Source organism: Erythrolamprus reginae, chromosome 3 (genome assembly GCF_031021105.1).
Source record: "Erythrolamprus reginae isolate rEryReg1 chromosome 3, rEryReg1.hap1, whole genome shotgun sequence".
NCBI classification, from domain to species: domain Eukaryota; kingdom Metazoa; phylum Chordata; class Lepidosauria; order Squamata; family Dipsadidae; genus Erythrolamprus; species Erythrolamprus reginae.
In genome coordinates this window covers 68059343-68082783 of record NC_091952.1, presented here as the reverse complement: position 1 = coordinate 68082783, position 23441 = coordinate 68059343, and the positions used below count along the sequence as shown (strand labels likewise).

The 23441-nt window shown below is 39.9% G+C and overlaps 1 protein-coding gene across 2 annotated transcripts in view; it reads left to right on the top strand.

Annotated features, from left to right (window-relative positions):
* The window catches only part of TNNT2 (troponin T2, cardiac type), a 34523-nt gene extending 30175 nt beyond the window's left edge, over positions 1–4348 (top strand). For both annotated transcript variants that reach the window (XM_070748938.1, XM_070748937.1), the window contains one exon: positions 4138–4348. In XM_070748938.1, coding sequence (XP_070605039.1) covers positions 4138–4186 — 49 coding nt within the window. In that variant the 3' untranslated portion in view covers positions 4187–4348. The remainder of the gene's footprint in view (positions 1–4137) is intronic.
* The last annotated feature ends 19093 nt before the right edge of the window (positions 4349–23441 follow it).

The window sequence follows — 23441 nt, the reverse complement described above, 5'->3', positions numbered from 1 at the left end:
ACTTTCCCTTTTTCTTGGCTATGACTATCAGTTCAGAGATGGGGAATAAAGGCACAAAGAAGCTAAAAAGTCCTTGGTGTTATATGCATGGATTGTAGGAGTCAGTTTACACCAAGTGGAAACAATTGATACTTTTTATCTTTATATAGACCTTGCTTTTCTTATTGATGTGAGCAACAAATATAGCTGTTTGTAGACCAGGAAGGTTCCTATTTCAACCCAGAAACATCTTGATTAGGAATGCCTTGGTTTCATCAAAACTTATTGGTTAGACCAGGGCTAGGCAAAGTTGGCTCTTATATGACATGTGGACTTCGACTTCCAGAATTCCTGAGCTAGCATGATTGGCTCAGGAATTCTGAGAGTTGAAGTCCAGAAGTCATAGAAGAGCCAACTTTGCCTACCCAGGGTTAGACTAATTTACTGAGTACTACTAAATTATATTTCTTCTTTTGTCTCCTCAATCATTTCAGGAAAGGGTAAGTAGCATGTTGTGCCCTTTGGGGTGTATTGATGTTGCTGTGCTAGTTTGCATTGTGCAAATACTTAAAGGAATGGCTTTAAGCATCATCCTATGTTATCTTTGGTTTCACAGCAAATCCTGATTTCTTATCTAACTCTATTGATGGCCAATGTAGGGTTTGTGCAATGCATCTTATGCTCCAATTTCAGTTTTGTTCCTGGATAATCAGGGAAGAGTTAGGGGTTTTGTACCATTGAACACTGATATTTCCTCTCTATCTTCTGTTCTGCTGGCGTGTCTCAACCACCCATAATTACAGGGTAATTAGTCCAGGAAGACACACACCACACGATAAAAGGAAAACCCAAAAGTTTTTATAAACAGAAAAACAGAAACAGCTCCCTTTTTAAATGTCAAAGGGATTTTCTGGTACACACAAGGCACAGGTTAAATGCAGTCCAATTGCTCACCCGATAACTGGGAAATTGAGTCCAATTCTAAAGTCCAGAGAGTCCACACGCCCAATCCTGAACAGCAAAAACCACGATCTTGATGAAACAATGAATCAGATAAACTGCCATGAGGCTAAAACACCAGGCTGCACTTTTATCTGTAGCACTAATTACAGCAGCCCCACCCAACCACAGGTGGCCTCATTTTCTCTTGTAATAATCCTTCAGTTGTTGTCTCCTATGCATCACTCTATGCATGCGTGGATGTGTCATTAATTCTTGTTAAGAATCCAGCGATGATACAGATGACTGATCTCCTCCTGGGCTGTCTGCCAAACTCCCCTCTTCCCTGTCACTCACACTTCCTTGGTCAGAGGAGGCTTCGTCAGCAGATTCTACTGGGAGCAAAACAGGCCTGCGGCATGTGGATGTCTCCCCCACATCCACCTCCACATTGCTTGGGGCAGGAGCTGGGCCAGAGCTAACCACAACACCTTCCAAATTTGGTAACATGATCCAAGGATGCTCTGGAGGCTGATAATAGTGAGCCTGGCTACGAGGGGCGGATTTCACTTTCCGCCACTTTTCTTTCCCGCTCTGCGACTCTGGCATGCATGTGTGCTCATCGCAGCGAGATTTGTTCCTGCACATACACAGGGAGCTAAATGCTGTGCGAGGACATTTGTGAGCATGAAATTTCGGTGATTTTCACTGAGTTTTTTGCTTCTGCGCATGTGCTGGAAACAAATCTCACTCCATTGCCCGCACCTGCCCACTGGTCAGTTGGAGCTATGCCTGCAGGACCATTTTCATTACTGGAATAAATAATAATAATAATAATAATAATAATAATAATAATAATAATAATAATTTATTAGATTTGTATGCTGCCCCTCTCTGAGAACTCAGGGCGGCTCAGAACAATAATAAAATACAATAAACAGTGGTACAAATCTAATATTAGAAAAAGCTTGAATTTAAACCCCTTAATATTAAAAAACAATCAATAGTACACAATCATACCATTCTCGAGTGCTATAATCAGCAGAGGAGGGGGAGAATCAGTCCCCCCATGCCTGGTGACATAAATGGGTCTTTAACATCTTGCGAAAGATGGGGAGGGTGGGGGCAATTCGAATCTCCGGAATGGCGTCGATCCATCCCTCTGTCCATGTAGTAACCCAATATTGCTGGCTACTGTAGAAAGTGGAGGAAAGGATACTTTTGTCAGGTCAATAGAAGATGAGGTTATAGGGACTGGCAAAAATAAATACTAGAGGCTAATGGTAATCTGGGAAATCTCTGGGAATCTTTTCAGGGTAATAAATATCATTCTTAATCTGTCCTCAAATCTAGGAACAGCTGTTGCCCTTTCAGAGAAACAAGACAAATGTATTGGCTAGACAGAGAGGGTAAAGACTTAAACCAAATGTTTATAAATTTCCTAGTGGGTTGGTCACAGCCAGTCTAAAGCTGGATGGTATCTCTAGCTTGCTTCAGTGACATTGCATTCTTGCTCATTAAAATGTTTTCCAAATAGCTCATGCATGGCCTACGTCCAAAACACCATGCAATTTTGTTTACAGAACAATCCACTTAAGGGATTGCTCCGTTTTAAAACTGGATAGGCCATTTAGTATTCTTTCTCAACTTGGCATTCTCAGAAACAATTCCCACAATTCTCAGGAGCAAGGATTAAGGTATAGCTGAACACCATTTTCAGATTCCAGAGTTACACAACTCACAGAGGAATATATAATAGGTAGTGATGGGCGAACTGAACCCGCACAATAGGGGTCCGTACCGAATTTTGTGGTGTTCGGTATGCCAAACACGAACCCGAAATTTTTTGAAACTTCGGGCAACGTTCGGGGTTGTATTCGGCGTTCGGAGCTTTGACGTCACCGGCACCTTGGCATCCTTAGCAACCTGCTGGTATACATGACGTCAAAGCTCCACCCCAGGTTTGGTTCGGTTTGGGTTCGGCCGAATTTTGCGTAAAGTTTGTCCGAAGTTGCCGAACCCGAACACTGTTGGGTTCGCCCATCACTAATAATAGGCAAACAGTTACATATGTCAATTTATACCAGTGTCCCTCCAAATTGGCAGCTCTAAGGTGTGTGGATCTCAACTTCCAGAATTCCCCAGACAGCCAAGTTTGAGAAACACTGATTTATATCCTGGTTATTGAAAATGAATGAAAATTCATGAAGCTTGCTTTCTCGACAAACATTTCCTTGTATGTAGAAGTCCTTTTTGCCAGTATGGAGAACAAATAATTTTCAACTTATAACATGCATCAGGTGGAAAACCAGTTCTAAGTGGATCATTAAGTGACCAAAAATGATAGTTATTATAGTTATTATAGTGACCTGCAAACCTGATTACAGGAAGAAGCAATGTGGTCTCTTTATTTCAGGAAATAGAGGGAAAACAATGATTCCATTCCCAGTAAGAGCCCACAACAGATACAAGCTTAATATTAACCACTCCAAACTTGACTGTAAAAAATACGACTTTAGTAATCGAGTTGTCGAAGCGTGGAATTCACTACCGGACTCTGTAGTATCATCCCCTAACCCCCAACACTTTACCCTTAGACAATCCGCCGTTGACCTCACCAAGTTCCTAAGAGGTCAGTAAGGGGTGTGCATAAGTGCACCAGCGTGCCTTCCGTCCTCTATCCTATTGTATCTTTTATTTTTTACTAGTACCATGCATATGAATATTATTTTATCTAACGTTTCTTCTTGGTTTTTTTCTTTTTTATTATTTATTTATTCATTCATTCATTCATTCATTCATTCATTCATTCATTCATTCATTTATTTATTTATTTATTTATTTATGCCACCCTTCTCCTTAGACTCAGGGCGGCTTATAACATGTTAGCAATAGTACTTTTTTAACAGAGTAAGGCTATTGCCCCCACAATCCGAGTCCTCAGTTTACCCACCTCGGAAGGATGGAAGGCTAAGTCAACCTTGAGCCAGTGATGAGATTTGAACCACTGACCTTCAGATCTACAAGTCAGCTTCAGTGGTCTGCAGTACAGCATTCTACCTGCTGCGCCACACCGGCTCATCTTTTCTTTTTCTTTTCTTCTTACTAGTATCATGTATATGAATATTATTATATCTTTACATGTCTCCAATATGTACTTGACAAAACAAATAAATAAGTAAATTTCTCATTTGTTTTTTTTTTCTCCTTTGACAATAGTTCCAAAGCTGCCCGTGGAAAGCCCGTGGTTGGTGGCCGATGGAAGTGAAATGTTTTTCCTGTCTAGACTCTGAAGACAGCCCTTCAATACATCTGATCCACTCTCCCAGTCTGTGTGGCCCAGATAAATGCACCAACTTGTCTAGATTTTCCAGAACAAGCTGCTTTCTAAAGGCCTCACTCTATAACTGCACAGCTCAGCACTGCACAATGGAAATGGACAGATTACCTGTCACTCAAGTTAATAAATTTGTGTCTGTAAATAAAGCAACTCAAAAAGCTATCATTATTTTCTTTGCCTAATTTTATCATTTGCTTTTTACTGTGTAATTTTGCTTGGAATCTTATTGCTATTAATGATTTTCTTATGGGAAGAAGTCCATTTATCCTGCCAAGAACATTATTGTAAAGATCACCCAGATTTGAAAACATTAGTATGGACTAATCATTCTTATGCATCACTCTCTATACACATGACACTTTATAACATGTGTAACAAGGATTTAACATAACATGTTCTCCAGGTTACATGTGGCATCTCCAAGTCAGTGGTGGGTTCCTCTGAGTTCAGAGAACCAGTAGCAGCAGTGGAGGGTAGCTTTGTCTACCCACTCGGGACACTTCTGTGTGAACAGTTAGCAAGAGAATTTAGAACCTACTACTACTCCAAGCTATACTTCCGAGATGTTCTGGACCATGCCACCCACTAGATTCTGAACTCCAGTACCTCCCTCCAAGACATACCCACACCCACAAATACACACACACCTTTAGTTTAGAATCAATCTTCAAGGAATTTTCAAGGCAATTGCTTCCTAATCAACAATTGTTTTCAATAGCAGTCGCAAGATAAATTAATGTATTGATTAATCATTTGACCATATTAATATAAGGCCTTTGGAGCTAGCTTTAGATTCCTCTAAAGCAGTATTTCCCAACCTTGGCAACTTGAAGATATTTAGACTTCAACTCCCAGAATTCCCCAGCCAGCGAATGCTGGCTGGGGAATTCTGGGAGTTGAAGTTCAGATATCTTCAAGTTGCCAAGGTTGGGAAACACTGCTCTAAAGCAGTGGTTCTCAACCTTTCTAATGCCAAATGAGCTGACCATACAAGCACTTTGGGCACTTTTCTTCCAGAACATTACCAGCATTATATTACATATTTATACTGTTTTTTTCTTGACATTTTTTTCAGATGTAGGAGGCACTGACTTGGGTCCAATGTGCAGTAAGTTGGAATAGCATTGCAGATATGCAGGATGACTTTTGCATTGATTGGATGTAAGCACTTCCTACTGAATTTGCTGATTTAAAACCATCTTAGGATATTCCAAAAATAATTTCTGATAGATTGTAATAACAATGACAAAATTTTATTGAGAACAAATAAAATAGTCTGGCACAGGACCAGACTATTTACGGGACCGTCTCCTGCCACATACCCCCCAGAGACTACTGCAATGAGATCTCAGGGTTGGCCTTCTCCAAGTCCCATTGACTAAGCAGTACAGGTTGGTGGGAGCATGAAGGAGGGCCTTCTTTGTGGCTGCCCCGGCTCTATGGAATCAACGCCCCCCCAATGTCCGTCCTGCTCCCACCCTACTGGCCTTCCAAAAGGCTGTGAAGGCCTGGCTTTGCCGGCAGGCCTGGGGGGCATGAATATTACATCTTAATTTAATATTTGACTTCTTTTATATTGTACTGTACTTTTTCATATTGTTGTAAGATGCCCTAGTCCTGTTTGAATGAATGAATGAATGAACGAACAAACAAACAAACAAACAAACAAACAAAAGGTAAATTTGGGAAGTAGCAAATTTAAAAGAGCCCTCCCCTGTTGGTAGCCAAACTAGAACATGGATGTAAAAAACCCCCGAAAACAGCAAAAAACTACTGTCAAACATTTTCCTCTATTTAACACAAGGTGGAGCTTTGACATCTGTTTCTACCTCTCTCTATCATAATCCCATCTTGCTCTCTGTTGTGCCTGTTGATGCTAAACTCCTGGTACTGTTTCATCCAGCAATGCCAGTCCAGACTATCTCCTGATCTACGGCTGAAACCTAGCCGGACAGCTAAGTCAGAAAATAGAGAGCGGGCCAGAGGTGGGATTCACATAATTTATCTACAGGTTCACCCATCAACGAAAATGTGAGTGGGCGCTTTGCTTGCGTGTTGCTGGAAAACATGACTAAATAGGACAGCATAGCACTGGGGTGGGACGGGTAGATGAGGTAGGTGGGCAGCGTGGCCATCCACAGGTCGCTACTACCAGTTCATCCAAACAGGCTAAATACCACTTTTTTAATTAAAAAAAATAAATTTTATTAGTTTTTAATAATAATGACAGATACACACTACACAAAAGGCAAATGTATAGTGATATATGCTCCCACCACCCAACATCATTCATTCAGAACCCCTCCACTGAAATGAGGGTGTACTGATTTATATTATTTTAAACCAAGAACATTACCATGTTTACAGATTGTAGAGTAATTCCAGTTTATTCTTTATAACTAGGTGTCGAATTCTACTAATCATAAAACCTCTAACCCTGTTCTATCTTCCCATCAGTTTTTTCACTTTATTTTCATTAATCGTATTCGTTTTTGTATCCATAATTTCAAACTGAATGTGTTCCAAAACATACCGGTACCAATTTTGTATTGTCCATTTTGTTGCATCCTTCCAACCTAAGATTATTACCACTTAGGTAATTTCTATAGCTGCCGTATGGTGCTGTATACTGTATTTGCTGTGCACCCCAGAGAAGCAGAGATTAAACTGCTAAATAAGAAAGCAACTCTTATTGCTTTTCAAAATAAAAGTTTCCCAAATAGTGTTTGTTCTCAAATAGCAAAAGGGTAATAAAATGAATCAAATCTTTCAATTCCCCTCAACACACAAGTGATAGAGCCTTACAATTTATGTGCAACAATTGTTTTGATCATCATAGTCTTTAGGATTACTGAAAAGAAATGCAGCCCTGATTGCTGCAAAGTTGATCTTGTCTTATATATTAAATGATGATATTTAAGAATATTTTAGGCATCAAGTGGATAAAGTCACCAAGATTCATTCATAGTTGCACTCTAACTGATCTGACTGGGTTAAGATACCTGATTCACAATCATACAAAAGTTTGATCCTGTAATCTCTGAGAAATTGGGTAGGATCTTTAACATTTTTTCTCCTGGTTCTTGTACAGTTACTATTTTTATTGTATATCTTTTTGTGTTTATTATTATATTAGAAACATAGAAACATAGAAGACTGATGGCAGAAAAAGACCTCATGGTCCATCTAGTCTGCCCTTATACTATTTCCTGTATTTTATCTTACAATGGATATATGTTTATCCCAGGCATGTTTAAATTCAGTTACTGTGGATTTACCAACCACGTCTGCTGGAAGTTTGTTCCGAGGATCTACTACTCTTTCAGTAAAATAATATTTTCTCATGTTGCCTTTGATCTTTCCCCCAACTAACTTTAGATTGGGTCCCCTTGTTCTTGTGTTCACTTTCCTATTAAAAACAATATAATATTAATTATATTGGCAATGCAGAAGGATAGTCCTGGCAGCATGCTCTAATTCAGGGGTCCCCAAACTTTTTACACAGGGGGCCAGTTCACTGTCCCTCAGACTGTTGGAGGGCCGGACTATTAAAAAAACGTGTGAACAAATCCCTATGCACACTGCACATACATTATTTAAAGTAAAAAACAAAATGGGAACAAATACAATATTTAATATTTATTCTTCCTCTTTCTCTCTCTCTCCCTTTCTCTCTGTCCTTCTGTCTTTCTAGTTCTCTTTCTCTCTATCCTCTCTCTCTCTTTCTTTCTCTCTTCTCTCTTTCTCTCACTCACTCTCTTTATATCTCTCCCTCTTTCTCCCTCTCTCTATCTCCTCCTTTCTCTCTCTCTCCCTTTCTATCTCTCCTCTTCCTTTTTCTCTCCCTCTCTATCTTTCCCTCTTTCTCTCCCCCTCTCTCTTTCTTTCTCTCTCTCTCTTCTCTTTCTCTCACTCACTCTCTTTCTCTCTCCCTCTTTCTCTCTACCTTTCTTTCTCTTTCTCTCTCTCCCTTTCTCTGTCCTTCTTTCTTTCTCTCTGTCCCTCTCTTTCTTTCTCTCTGTCCCTCTCTTTCTTTCTCTCTGTCCCTCTCTTTCTTTCTCTCTGTCCCTCTTTCTTTCTCTCTGTCCCTCTCTTTCTTTCTCTCTCTTATCTCTGTGTGGGGGGGAGGCGGCTGCTTGAAAACCCCTGACCTCCATCGCCTCCCCCCCACGGCACAAGGCGAGCACACCTCGCCGCTGACACAGGCGGCGGGGACTGCCCTGTCCCCCTGTCCCCCCTGCGCAAAACTACACAGCCCCAGATCGCTCGCTTCTCCAGCGAGCAAAGCCGACTGCCCGGCTTTGCTGGCTGATGCAGGAAAGGAAAGCGTCACATTTAAAAAGCACGCCACTTTCTGGGACTGCGGCGCCGTGGTGGCCTTCAAGCGTGGCCCTTCGCGGCGCCCCACCACCCGTTCCTGCAGGAAGAGATCGGGCACTTTACCGGGAGGTGGAGGCGGCGTGGGGCCGGACGCTGGGTGCCGGGGAGGGCGAAGGAGTGGACGCGCCTCTCAGCTGCGTTCCGCTCTGCAGCTGAGAGGCGCGTCCACTCCTTCGCCCTCCCCGGCACCCAGCATCCGGCCCCACGCCGCCTCCACCTCCCGGTAAAGTGCCCGATCTCTTCCTGCAGGAACGGGTGGTGGGGCGCCGCGAAGGGCCGCGCTTGAAGGCCACCACGGCGCCGCAGTCCCAGAAAGTGGCGTGCTTTTTAAATGTGACGCTTTCCTTTCCTGCATCAGCCAGCAAAGCCAGGCAGTCGGCTTTGCTGGCTGGAGAAGCGAGCGATCTGGGGCTGCGTAGTTTTGCGCAGGGGGGACAGGGGGACAGGGCAGTCCCCGCCGCCTGTGTCAGCGGCGAGGTGTGCTCGCCTTGTGCCGTGGGGGGGAGGCGATGGAGGTCAGGGGTTTTCAAGCAGCCGCCTCCCCCCCCCACACACAAACTTAGCCATGGTGCACTTAGCTGTGACTTTCAGTGGACAGTTTTTCAATTGCCAATCGCCTTTTCATGAATTTCGCGTCCACTCACCGCGGAGGAGGAGGGGAGGAGGAGGTGGAGAGGCAAGGGGGCGGGGAGGAAAGCGGGCCTGCAATTGGCCAATTTCTTTGTCGCCTTTAGGGAGAGGAACTGTTGCTGCTCTGCCATAGGGCAGCAACAGTTTCTCTCCCTAAAGGCGACAAAGGAAGGGGCCAATTGCAGGCCCGCTTTCCTCCCCGCCCCCTTGCCTCTCCACCTTCTCCTCGCTGAGCAGCCGACCGCGGTGAGTTGACAGGAGATTCGGGAGCTTATTTTATCGACCAGTAAAATCTCGTGAGCTTGCCACGGGCCGGTTAAAAGACCTCGTTGGGCCGCATCCGGCCCGCGGGCCGTAGTTTGGGGACCGCTGCTCTAATTCATGCCTTTGATTAAGTAGGTAATCATCTCCTTTGATACAAAAATCAAAGTGAATTCATTTAGTGTAGTAAACCAACCACGAACCTGAGTGAGGTTTCTTTATTCAAACTAATTTTAAATGAGTTTCAGCCATTTGTCACTGCAATCTTCCTAGGTGTGTTACATAGCGGGTTCCATTTGATTTCTTAAAAACTGGTTGCTAAATTATTGCACACATTACAACTAAGTTAAAACCTCACCTTTTTTCCTGCTATGCTTGACAGGCTGGCTTATCCAGGCAGGGTTGGAAGTAAAGCCCTGAATGTGACATAGAGTAAGCTTTGCATGCCTAGGCAATCTGTAGCTCTAATAGAGCTATATTTCATGTTTCCAGATAGACAGGTTGCCAAGTAGATGGAGGAAAATGTATTTTTTTAATCATTAAGTATGTTAAAAATAGTGGAAAATAGGCAGTAATAAAGAATTTAACATATTTTGGTTCTTTTTAAATGGAGTTTAACGTGAGTAACTCAGGTTAATGATGAACATTTCTCAATTTTTCTCAATTTTTAAAAAAATACTCAATACAAAATTGTATTGTTAGTAGCATTCTATCAAAGTGAATTTATTATAATCATGAATAACTCTCATTTGGTAGCACCTTTCTACTTGCTTTAATTATCTGTTGCCATATGAACGTTGGGGTGCGGGAGTTAAATATAAATCTAGATATTCATATTTTTAGAACCACACCCATAAGGAATATCAAGTAATGTCTTCAATTCTCTGATTAAAGCAGCCCGGACAAAATTTCCTAAATTTTTATTATCAAAAGATATCATGCAGTTTAAAGGCAATTCTTTATATTGAAAATATTTTTCTTTTAATCTTATATAAAATAAAACCAAGGGTGCAATTTAACAGGTTCTGGAGAACCTGTAGTGGAAATTTTGAATAGTTTGGAGAACCAGAAAATACCACCTCTGCCTGGCCCCAGAGTACTGAGGGAATGGAGATTTCGCAGGATCCTTCCCCTGACAAGCCACACCCCCTGACAAGCCACACCCACAAAACCAGTAAGGAAAAATTTTGAATTTCACCCCTGAATAAAACCAATAGTTTTCTGAAGAGTTATGATTAATTGATTAGATCATCACAGTATAACAACAGACATAAGTAACATCCTGAATGATCTCTCTCCATTGTAGCCGAGGTCTCTCAATGATGGATTTACAATTGTTGTTATCAATTCATTTCACCTTATTTCTGCCAGTTGTCTTTTCCTCTTAACGTTTCCAAAAACTGAGGGCTGCACAAAGGAGCTGGGTCTTCACATTGTTGTGGTTGGCTCTGGCCCAGGTCCTGCCCCAGGGAATGGGGAGGTGGATGCAGGGGAAAATTCAACATGTCACAGGCCTGTGTTATTGCCAACAGAATCAGTTCAGAGTTTAGTTTCCTTGGACGAAGAAGAAGGTGGGAGTGACTCGGCAGAGGAGGGCTTGGCATACAGCCAAGGCAGTCAATCTTCCTTATCTTCTATAGCTTCAGATGATGACATTTTGGATCCATGCAAGTGCAGAATTATGCGTAGAAGAGACCAAGTAAGAACATATTACAGGAAATAAGGGAGGCCACCTGTGTTTGGGTGGGGCTCCAGTAATTAGAGCTGCTGCTATAAATAGCAGCATGTGGGTTTGGCCATTGTGGAAGAGTATCTGTTGCAGTTTCGTCAGGAATCTTGTGTGCTGGACTTTGTTGCTTTTTCACGCCTTTGAAACCAAAGCAGAGCATAATGTGTGTGTGCCTCCCTTTGTTGGAAGAAGAAGGGGTGTGAAGTTTCTCCACAACTGCAGGCTAAGTATTTAATGACTGCTTAAGAGAAATTGTACAGACCACCTGGTTGTTTTGGGAAGAGTGCTCTTTGCAATACAAAAAGAGTGTTTAGTTTATTTTGACTTTTGTGATAAAGAACAAATGTGTCTGTGTCTGAAATTTGTATCCTTGAATTTTCGGGAGGCTCCTTTCAGAGAGCCCGACAGAACACACATAATGTCCAAAGATATAAATGATCATTAGTCTGATCATCAGAGATTTAAATAAGAATGCCAGCTTAATTTGTTCTATAATGCATTTTCCTGGCTGCCTAGGAAAATAAGTTTATTTAGATGGTATTTGTTAAATCCTCGACTTACAACCCCACCAGAAATGCGAAGTCCTCGACTTATGACAAATGGCACAAGAGTCATATCTGCCACCATGGGAGCCGTTGCCCTAGCTCAGTTCCAGCATGCATACGCACGCCAGCCAGCTAATTTTTGCCTTGCGCAAAGGCACATCAGTAGTCAGTAGTCAGAAAATTGGGGGAATATACAGGAGTATGTGGGAGGGGGAATGGAGGACTTGTGCGCACACACACAGGAGGCGGGATGCATGATGAGACATTAAGTTATGGACGTGGCCACGCAGATGCATGCGATAGCGCATGCACGCACACTTTTGGCACCTGAGGGTAAAAATGTTCTCCATTTTCTCCAAGGTCTCTTCCAGCCCCATGATTCTCTATCTCTGTTTCAGTGAGAACCATCTTATTGGCTTTGTTATGACTTGTGTTTAGAAGCATTGGTACATCCTGATTACTAACTATTTTGAAATTTCTGCTTAATTTCTAGCATAAATTAGGACCAGCATAATACTGTATATGATACTCAGAATCAGTTATTGCCTTATTAACACCTCTTATTCCCTTGCCCCATCACAAGTCAGAAAAAAAATAGCTCACTTAACTAATGCCAAGTGCCATGTAAAAGAAAGGCTGCACTGAAACCATTTAAAGTCAAAAGATTAGTTTTTTGAGTAATGTACTTTCATGTTGCCTCTTGCCTCTGTTTTATGAAACTCTACAAAATGCAAGAAGTGCAGTTTTTGTGCCTAGCTCAGGCATCTCTGAAAAAGGCAGCTCAAGATTTATTGCCTATATGAAAACTCTCCGTTTATCCTTATGTAGGCTTCAGATGCAGCAACAGTAGTAGCAGTAATTCTTTTATTCTTTTATTTTTCTGCATAACAATATATAAAAAGGGTGATAGTGAGACAGTGTGAGTGAAATACTATTTTTCCAAGCCTTACAAGGTGGTATTGCTGAATACTTTTGATATGTCCATATAAACCCACTGGTTTCTCTTAAAATTTATGGTCAAACATACATGTATTTTCTGGTACTATGGTCTTCCATATTTTCCTTTGGTATATATTTGGCCTGTAAGTATTTTATTTATTTTATTATTTATTATATTTGTCAAATGAGTATAGAGTTATCGTTTGTATTAATATAAAGTATAAAGAATTGATAAAAAGGATAATAGGACAGAAGAACAGGAACGGTAGGCACAATAATGCACTTATTCAAGCCCCTTAGAAAAGGGGAGAGGTCAACAGTAGATAATTTAAGGTTGAAGATTTTGGAGTTGGGGGGAGAAACAACAGAGACAGGAAGTGAGTTCCAGGCATTGATCACTCTGTTGCTGGAGTCATATTTTCTGCAGTCAAGTTTGGAGCGATTTACATTTAGTTTGCATCGATTATGTGTTCTTTTGTTGTTGTTGTTGAAGGTGAAGTAGTCACTAGCAGGAAGGACGTTATGGTATATGATCTTATGAACAACAGTTAAATCAGTTCGGAGTTGTAAATTGTCTAGCTGTAAGTTGTAAGTAAGCAAGCAAGCAAGCAAGCAAGTTACTTAGTTACTTAGTTACTTAGTTACTTACTTACTTACTTACTTACTTACTTACTTACTTACTTACTTACTTACTTACTTACTTACTTACTTACTTACATTAAGTAAGTAGTCCTTACTTAACAACAATAATTGGTAATGTTTACAAGACCCATATATGATTTAAAAATCTAAACACTATTTAAAACTCATTTCCTTCTTCTTACAGTTATGCAAATACCAATTCAAGGAGGAACAAAACTGCTTTCAGGAATAATAGAAGAGGAAACCTGTGTTTTGAATGACAATTTCCTGAAGTTCTAGCTAATAAGGCAAATTAGTTGTACTGCAACATCTAGAAGGTCAACATATCCTTTACTCAGGTTATACATAATACTCACACTTTCTCCTAGAATTCATGAAAACTATTGGGTTATTGCCTGCTTTAGGATCAAGGGTTGACAAGGAGTGATGAAAAATGGTTAAGAAATTATATAATTATTTGTTACAAGTTGAATTAGATGAAGAAATGGTAAAAGAAGCAATGATAATTTGGATGAGGAATTTTGGACATACGATAGAACTGGATGAATGGCAACAAATATGGGAAAGAAATTGTAAACTAACCATGGCAACAGCTTATAAATAAAATATGTACAAAATGTTTTATAGATGGCACACAAAAAATATCAAAAATGTTTAAAGGCAAATCAGTAAAATGTTGGAAATGACAGAAAATACTAGGTTCTTATTATGATATGTCATGGACGTTTATAGAAGCAAGAACAATTTCAATTAAGATACAAATATGTTTAGCAAAAAAGGTGGAAGAAAAGCCAGACTTAAAACCAGAAATCTTTCTTTTAGAAATTTTACCAAAAAAATACAAAAAAGAAGAGATATATTTAATAATACATATAACAGCAGCTAGGATTGTATTTGCACAAAATTGGAAAGCACGTATCATTCCTGGAGATAAGCAGATAATGAAGAAAATTTTGGACTGTGCTGAAATGAACAGATTAACACTAAGATTAAAAGATAATGAGGATTCATTGTATTACAAGACTTAAGGGAAGTTTTATAGATGGTTAAAAAATGAATATAAATAAAGAAGTTTGAATATAAGTGAATGATGTAACCCAGATGTAACACTTAAAAGAGATGAGGGGATAGAGAAGTGGGAGGAGATTAAGAAGAAAGAAGAAAGAAAAAAGAGAAGGAAAGAAGAGAAGAGGGGAGAAGAGAGTGAGGAGAGCAAGAAAAAGGGGAAGTAGGGAAGAGGAGAAGGAGAGAGGGAGGGAAAGTAGGTTTAGAAAGAGAAAGAAGAAGGGAAGGGAAGAAGAAAGAAGGAAGGGCTTTATGAGATAGGAAAGGAGGATGGTAAAAAATAGCAATCTTAAACTAATAAAGCAATAAGATAAATATAGAATATATATGTAAAGATTTTGTAAAAGAATGGAAGGAAAAATGAGACGATAAACATGTGAAAATATCTGTATGGGAATAAAAATAAAAAAAAAACTTTTTCAGGATCAAGCTTGAACATGAAATGCTGGGTGTGTGAGTTTTGATTGGCACAATCTGGAAAGAGTTGAAAATTCCTACGGAAGGAGATGATATCTTGATTTCACTTGTACACAATAGAGGGTTGAAAATATAGCTTGACAAAATGTCATAAATTTGCTGAGAAGGCTTCCTAGTCAAAAGGCTTTTTCTTGATTAATTGGAAATAACAGTAAACTCACAATTCTCTCAATACTTAGGAGGGGTTATTACACTTTAAAAAGCATAAGCCAAACCCATAAAAGATTCACTACTCCAAATCATAGTCAAGGAACATAGATGTCCAAGGGTGGGAGTGGTAAAAGGTGGAGTACACAAAATGGCATCATCATGTCAGTGTCATGACTTATGTACTTGAATTAATGGCAATAAACAATGGCATGATTATGGCTTTTACCTAAAGCCATTCCTGCATTTGGCATCATTTTGGCATCCTTGTGGTTCACGGTGAACACCGTTGCTATGTGTATGTTTATATGTATTCACTCAAAGAGAATAGAATTCTTAGCAAATGCTTCACCCTGAGCAGGGAGTAAGTTAAGAATGTGTGATGTCCTGTTGCTTGTTTGATAGATAGATAGATAGATAGATAGATAGATAGATAGATAGATAGATAGATAGATAGATAGATATAGATAGATAGATAAGGAATGCTCAAGGTGATATTGTGGGATTGTGAATACATACAAATAGAGTGATGCCTGAGTCATTGGCTGAGAATCTGAATGAATTGCAGTGAATATTAGAGAAACCATATAAGGAATATGAGTCTGAAAATTGATGTGATAAAGATCAAGGAAGGATGGAAGGCTGAGTGAACCTTGAGCTGGTGGTGAGATATGAACTGCTGAACTACAGCTAGCAGTTAGCTGAAGTAGCCTGCAGTGCTGCACTCTAACCACTGTGCCCCCCAGACCCCAAAACTGCAGAGACAGGAGCTGAGGGGATCAATTGTCTGCAGCTCTGTTTTTGGCTGCAATGGCTTCCTGCAATCTTCTGCCAGTAAAAATGGAGCTCCATTTTCACTGGCAGAGGCACCACGGACGGGTCCTTTGCTGTTTCTAGGGCGGCCCCTCAGCTCAGATCTAAGGACCCTGTGGGCCCGATCTGGCCTGCGGGTCTTGAGTTTGGCACCATGCTGTAGAGTGATAGATCTATATGATTGTTTGACACAACAACAACATTTATATTGTTGCTTGATACCACTAAGCATGAGCCAGCAATGTATATTGGCTAAAAAATCCAATATAATCCTGAGTTGCACAGGGATACACTCTAAGACTAGGGAGGTACTAAAAAAAGCCCTAGATAGTGTTCTGCTATGCTCTCTGGTATGAGCCTCGCGAAAATTCAAGGGTACAAATTTCAGACACACACACGTTTGAAAATTCAAAACAATGTTCTTTATCACAAAATTAAAAATAAACTAAGCACTCTTTTTGTATTGCAAAGAGCACTCGTCCCAAAACAACCGGGTAGTTTGCACAATTTCCCTTAAGCAGTCATTAAGTACTTAGCTAGCAGCTGTGAAGAAACTTCACACCCCTTCTTCTTCCAACGAAGTGAGATACACACACACACACACACACACGTTGCTCTGCTTTAGTTTCAAAGGCATGAAAAATCAACAAACAAACTCCAGAAAACAGCACCACAGGATTCCTGAAGAACTGCGATCAGATACTCTTCCACAATGGCCAAACCCACATGCTGTTATTTATAGCAGCAGCCCTAATTACTGGAGCCCCACCCAAACACAGGTGGCCTCTCTTATCTCCTGTAATATGTCCTTACTTGGTCTCTTCTCTGCATAATTCTGCGCTTGCGTGGGTCCAAGACGTCTTCATCCGAATCAATGGAAGATAATGGAGATTGACTGCCTGGGCTGTGTGCCAAACCCCCCTCTTCCAAGTCACTCCCACCTTCTTCTTCGTCCGAGGAAACTAAACTCTGAACTGACTCTGTCGGGAATAACACAGGCCTATGACATGTTGAAGTTTCCCCTGCATCCACCTCCACATTCCCTGGGGCAGGAGCTGGGCCAGAGCCAACCACAACAGTTAGACCACACCTAGAGTACTTCATTCAGGTTTGGTCACCACACTACAAAAAAGACATTGAAACTCTAGAGAAAGTGCACAAAAGAGCAACCAGAATGATAAGGGGACTGGAAACTAAAACATACAAAGAAAAGTTGCAGGAACTGGGCATGGATAGTCTAGTGAAGAGGAGTTCCAGGGGGACATGGTAGCAGTCTACAAATACTTGAGGGGCTGCCACACAGCGGAGGGGGTCACATTGTTTTCCAGAAGGACCAGAAGGCCAGACAAGGAGCAATGGTTGGAAGCTGACCAATGAGAGATTCAATGTGGAAATAAGGAAGAACTTTCTGATGGTGAGAGCGATCAACCAGTGGAATGGCTTCCCTGTGGAGGTTGTGAACACTCTAACACTAGAGACATTCAAGAAGAGATTGGACTGCCATTCATCTGGAGTAGCATAGCGTCTCCTGCATCAGCAGGGGGTTGTATTAGATGACCTACAAGGTCCCTTCCAACTCTAATAATAAATAAATTAAAAAAATAAAACAGGACTTCTGCAGGGGATCAGCTACATAAACACCTCCAACAAGACAGTATAAGAGACAAGTAAGAACCTGTGTGGAATCAGTAAAATTGGTGGTTTCTTTATGACGAATGCAAGATAGGTTTTTCTTGTTCCTGAGCTGCATGAAACAAAGTTTTCTCATATGATGAATTTTTTTTCTTCTAGGGTGCCTCTGAATCATCTCTGCCTTCCCATAAGGAGCTGTTGCTGATGACAAAAATGGTCAGAGGTTTTCTAGGAGAAGGTGTGGCACAGGGGTGGGATTCACATAATTTACCTACCAGTTTGGCCAGCAGCACCAAAAACGTGAGAGCGTGCGTTCTCATCCACGCATGTGCAAAACCTTCTGCACATGGGCATGGTTCACACATGCTGCTTAAAAACATGGCAGCACTCAAAGACCACCCTCGGTGTCAGTGCTTGTGAGCTAAGCTGTTGTTCAGCTCAACTGAGGTCCGCTCTGCCATGTGAATCAAATGAGCTAAAAAATAGGGAATATAGGACAGGAAATGGTAGGGGCAGGAGGGCGGGGCCAATCAGAGGTGGTATTTGCCGGTTCTCCGAACTTGTCAAAATGGCAACTACCAGTTCACCTGAAACGGCTGTATACCACCTCTGGTGTGGCATGAATTCACAGATAGATTTAAAGAGAAACCTCAGAGTAAGTGGCTGGGTCAAATTACTGCCAAACTTTTCCTAAAACTCACTAGTTTCTACTGTAATTTTTTAATATCGCAAATAAGACCCTGAATCTAACTTAAATCAGCAAAAAGAGCCGAGGTGGCGCAGCAGGTAGAGTGCAGTACTGCAGGCCACTGAAGCTGACTGTAGATCTGTAGGTCAGTGGTTCAAATCTTATCATCAGCTCAAGGTTGACTCAGCCTTCCATCCTTCCGAGGTGGGTAAAATGAGGACCCAAATTGTGGGGGCAATATGCTGGCTCTGTTAAAAAGTGCTATTGCTAAAATATTGTAAGCCGCCTTGAGTCTAAGGAGAAGGGCGGAATAAAAAAGATCGAATAAATAAATAAAATAAATAAATAAAAGCTCCACAGACAAATGATGTTATATTGTTGGAACTGAAATTTGTTGTGTGAATATAGGCATCAAAGTAAACCAAGCCAGTTCCCACAAATCAGGAGCAGATAAAAACAGCAATATTATTTCATTTTATACATAGACTGAGGGAATGACAGTATACATTTTTAAAAAACAGGCATAGCAAAAGAATAAATATCACCCAAAAAGAACAATTTTACCCACTTTTTTCTTTCATCAAATGACGAAGTGGCTCATTCTTTATCCATTCATCAGTAGCATCATTACATACTCCACAATGTGCTACCCACACTTGTGTAACAATGTACTTATGGCAACAAGACTGTGCTGAAGAATTGCATTTGACTTCAGGCTGCAGCAACAGTAGCACACTTCTCTTGTGTTAACCTCACAAGCGAAAACCACACTTGTCAATGCTGAAACTCAATCAGCCTGAGGTATCATATAGACATACTAATTAAATATTGCTCTTGATTATCTTATAATAATGCATTTAAGTTCAGTAATATGTTAGGCAAAATGTAACAGGCTAAATTACAGGCATCAAGAACTATAAATTGTCTATTTTAAGTGTTCATTTCTTCTTTTTTGTATGTGCAGAATTCTCGGTAGATATGTTTGTGATGTTTCATGAAATTAGATTTTTTTTCCCCCACACGCATATCAATAAGGAAAGAATAATGTAATAAATATCTTCATTTTATGAATGATGTTAAGACTGATAGATATTCTTCCCAAAGCAGCAGTAACCTTACATTAAGTAATTTATTGGAATTTATTTATTGAGTTGCTTCAAAAATTGTTGCCCTATGAGGCACTGTTTCATTGAGCTAATGGTCATGATGAGTTTTACTAGTATCTAGATAATATAGAGAGATTCATAACGAGGGAAATAGTCTTCTAGAGTTCCTTCCCTTATGCAATTTAAGGACTGTATAGAAAATGACCGACACAAGAACTTTGGATCAAAATTGGTGCTATATAATATTTACAGCACATAGCAAATGATATGTCTATTATGATTTTCAATTGGAAAAAGTTATCGTTTTCCTAGGACAAGCTCATATAAAATAAGCTATAATACTTTAGGCAAGATATTATTAAGTCATGCATTATAACAGCACTGTTGACTTTTCCCAGGAAGATGCAGTAGCCAAAGCAGATAAGGACAGCTCATAATTGTTGCCTTCTGAATTTAAACCACAAACCTAATGTTTCCATGTAAGAACCCCCAGGAACAGTTGCACTGCTTATCTCTTAATTAAAATGAATGTAAATTCAAGTTACCCCACACCTCCAAGACCAATCTTGCATTTTAAATACTCTTCAGTATATTAGTGCAAATAAGCAATAGGGTATGCATGCGGATTATTCCATAATGAGGGGGAAAAAAATAAGATATCAATTGTTATACTGCTGAATATATTTCAGTATATTTGGGACAGCTGAAGAACTTTAGTTTGATCATGCCTTCTGATGTATTTCTTATGATACCCTTTCATTGTCAGACTTAAGGCTTAATCCTGTATAAACAAGCACAATTCCACTGAATTGAATAATTGCTGACTTAACCAATGCTAAAGTCCTCAATCTATCCCTTGCCTTGCTTTCCCACATTCTGTGTGATTGAAGCCTAGTTTGTGAGTCACTCCAGATCTATATCTGTGCCAAGACCTAAGCAAAGCCCTCATTTTTCTCTCTCTCCTTTTCCCATGCTAGTTAACCACAATAAGATCATTAAACCTTCTGTAGGGTTCTACAGGACTAGTTTCAGGGACATAAAAAAACCACACAGGTGTGTCTTTTGTTCAGCAATATCCCGCCCCATGATGTCATCACTTTGGGGAGTGTAGTAGCAATTATCTGTCCCACCCATATAATTCTTTAACCCTTTTTTGCTTTTGGTTCCCACTGCTCTAGAAATTATTTGAAGCATGCAGCTGTCATACAAAGTTAGGTCATATTTTCTACTTTGAAAAACCCAGAAATATTCATATGGTAATTGTGCAAATAATGCAGCATTAATTCAGAGTTAAAGCAATAATGTGGGATGAAGATGTAGAATTAGAAAACATTGTAAGATATTGTATAAATACAAAAACAATGTATATAAAAGGCTGCAGATCTGCTTAAAGAATTGTTGTGATATGTAAAATATGAAAAATCAATACAGATAGTTTAAAAAAAATAAAAATAAATTTATGCCCATGAGAAAGACAATAAATAGCTTTAGTCATGGTGACCTAGATTTCATTGATGAAGGGGGCTTACCACAAGATATGCCAGCAATCACACAAAGTTTCTCTAAGGTTTGGTACTTTGTAGAAACTACGTAGAAGAGGTATGGAACTACCACTACTGTTGGCATAATATGCTGCTCCAAAAAATAAAGGGAACACTCAAATAATACATCCTAGATCTAAATGAATGAAACATTCGTAAACTCCTTAAGACCCACCTTTGCCGTCAGGCATGGGGGAACTAAAACACCTCCCCCTTGCCCATGTTGTTTTGTTGATTGATTGACTGTGTGCCTGTTTTTTATATATACTGTTTTTTATGAGATTATTAATTTAAATTGGAACTGGATGGGTGGGCATTGGATTTGGTATTGTGTACTGTACTGTTTTTTATTATTGTTGTGAGCCGCCCCGAGTTTGCGGAGAGGGGCGGCATATAAATCCAATAAACCTAAACCTAAACATACTCATTGAATACTTTGTTCTGTACAAGGTTGAATGCGCACAACAGCATGTAAAATTGTTTGATTTACTTGGAATTATATTGTGTTATTTAAGTGTTCCCTTTATTATTTGAGTAACGTATATAGAAATAAAACATTTCTTTGCAGCTCCTTTGATGTCTGTTTATGATCTCCAGAAAATCCCATTCCATTGTTAGAGCATGTCTTATCTTAGTCAAGCTGACTATAAATGTGTATTAAAATCTTGTTACAGCTTGTTAATAATTCAGATCAAAATGGAAAGTCCACAGAGTAATTTCTAATTCTTGTCCCTTGCATAAACATAGTTGCATTGCTTTTTGGTCAGCATCTCTAAACAATACTTTAGAGTATTGTAAAGAATACTCATGACTTATCTTTTCTTATTGTTTACATTGCCAGAAATACATTAAGTTTGAAATCCGTGTGTTAAGCATATATTTTTGTGTTGCTATTATCAACCCTACTTTGCAAATACTGAGCCATACCATGTCACTTATGTGCAGTTTTGTCACTTTTTGATTGCAGAATTCACCATTCCTACATTTTTACAAATAATTCTTCTCAAGGTCTTAGACTACCACCAACGTCTAAACCAAAACTTTTGTTTGATTTTTATTTCTAAGGCTTGTATATGCAATTAATTGTGTATTTATTTCTAAGGCTTGTATAAGCCACCCCGAGTCTACGGAGAGAGGCAGCATACAAATCTAAATAATATTAATAATAATAATAATAATAATAATAATAATAATAATAATAATAATGATGCAGCCCAAAATGTTGCATTTCATACATGTTTTCTATCTGAAGAAGTCATCACATGGGTGTTATGAATCTATTTATTGGAATTTATTCCCAATATGTTTGAAGTTCAAAAACTATCATGGTAGACAGTCGCTAAAGCTAGCACATTACGTATTAGAGGCTTTCAACATTTGCTGGGACGGCTGGCAGTAATTTTTTTATTTATTTCCTAGCTTGTGATTGACAGTTGTAGTTTGTATATCATACCACCAAATAATCACACATTTCCTTTCAGAGCTGACCTTTTGTATAATAAAATGTGCCATGCAATTCAGCATTCCCCAACCTTTCCAACTCTGCAGACCCACAGCAGCTGTGTGGGTGTGGGTGTGGGGAGATGGTTTTGTGCGCATACACACTGCTTGCACAAATGGAACTTCACTTACCGCTTGCACAGCCTTATGGACTGTGGCCCTGTACTGGACCACAGACAATGGATTGGGGACTCCTGATGTAGGTGTCCATTGCAATATGTCAACCAAACATTATGACTTTATTCCTAGTACTATCTTATCAGTGGACTATTTAAATCTTACTGAATTTCCTAGAACTGGATAGCTAAATGAACAGATCAAAGATTAGAGGATTCATTAACAGACTGTGTGTAGAAATATCTCTAAACAATGGGACAGATGTTGAGAGAAGTTGAAACTGAAATGAATTTAATTCCATTGAGATATTTTTTAAAAACGGCTGAGAAAAATGTTTAAAATATATATCAAACATATTATCCATTATTATCCTTACATTCAGTTACATAAAATGTGTTTTAAGCCAGGGGTCACCAACCTTTCCGACCTCAAGGACCACTAAATTCATAATTTTAAATCCCTCGGACCACTAAAATGGATCCAGCATGCTGCTTGCTGAAGCGCCTGGACTCACAGTGACAGGATGGGGTTTTTCAGGCACTTAGTTTGGCCGCCTTTTTCTCAAAGAGCCATTTGGACCTGTTTGCCAAAGAAAACAAAACACCGGGATCTCTTATCTCTCTCTCCCTACTGTCTCTCTTTGTCTCTCTCTCTCTCTTTCCCCTTCTCTTTTTATCTCTCTCTCATTTCTTTTCCCCACTTTCTTTTTCTATCTCTTTTTCTATCATCTCTCTCTCCTCCTCTCTCTCAATGCCTGCGCCACTACTCACCTACCCCTTGTCGCAACAGCACCCATTACCTGCTCTGGCTGGTGAAGGCTGCATTACTCCTTGCACATTGCACCACTTGCAAAGTTGCAAGTTGCACGTACCTCCCTCTATGGCAGAGATTTCCAGCTTCACCATGAGCTGCCTGGCTGGTCCCATATTCCAGAGCTCCAGTCAGAAGACTGGCCATTGGCCATCCCGGAG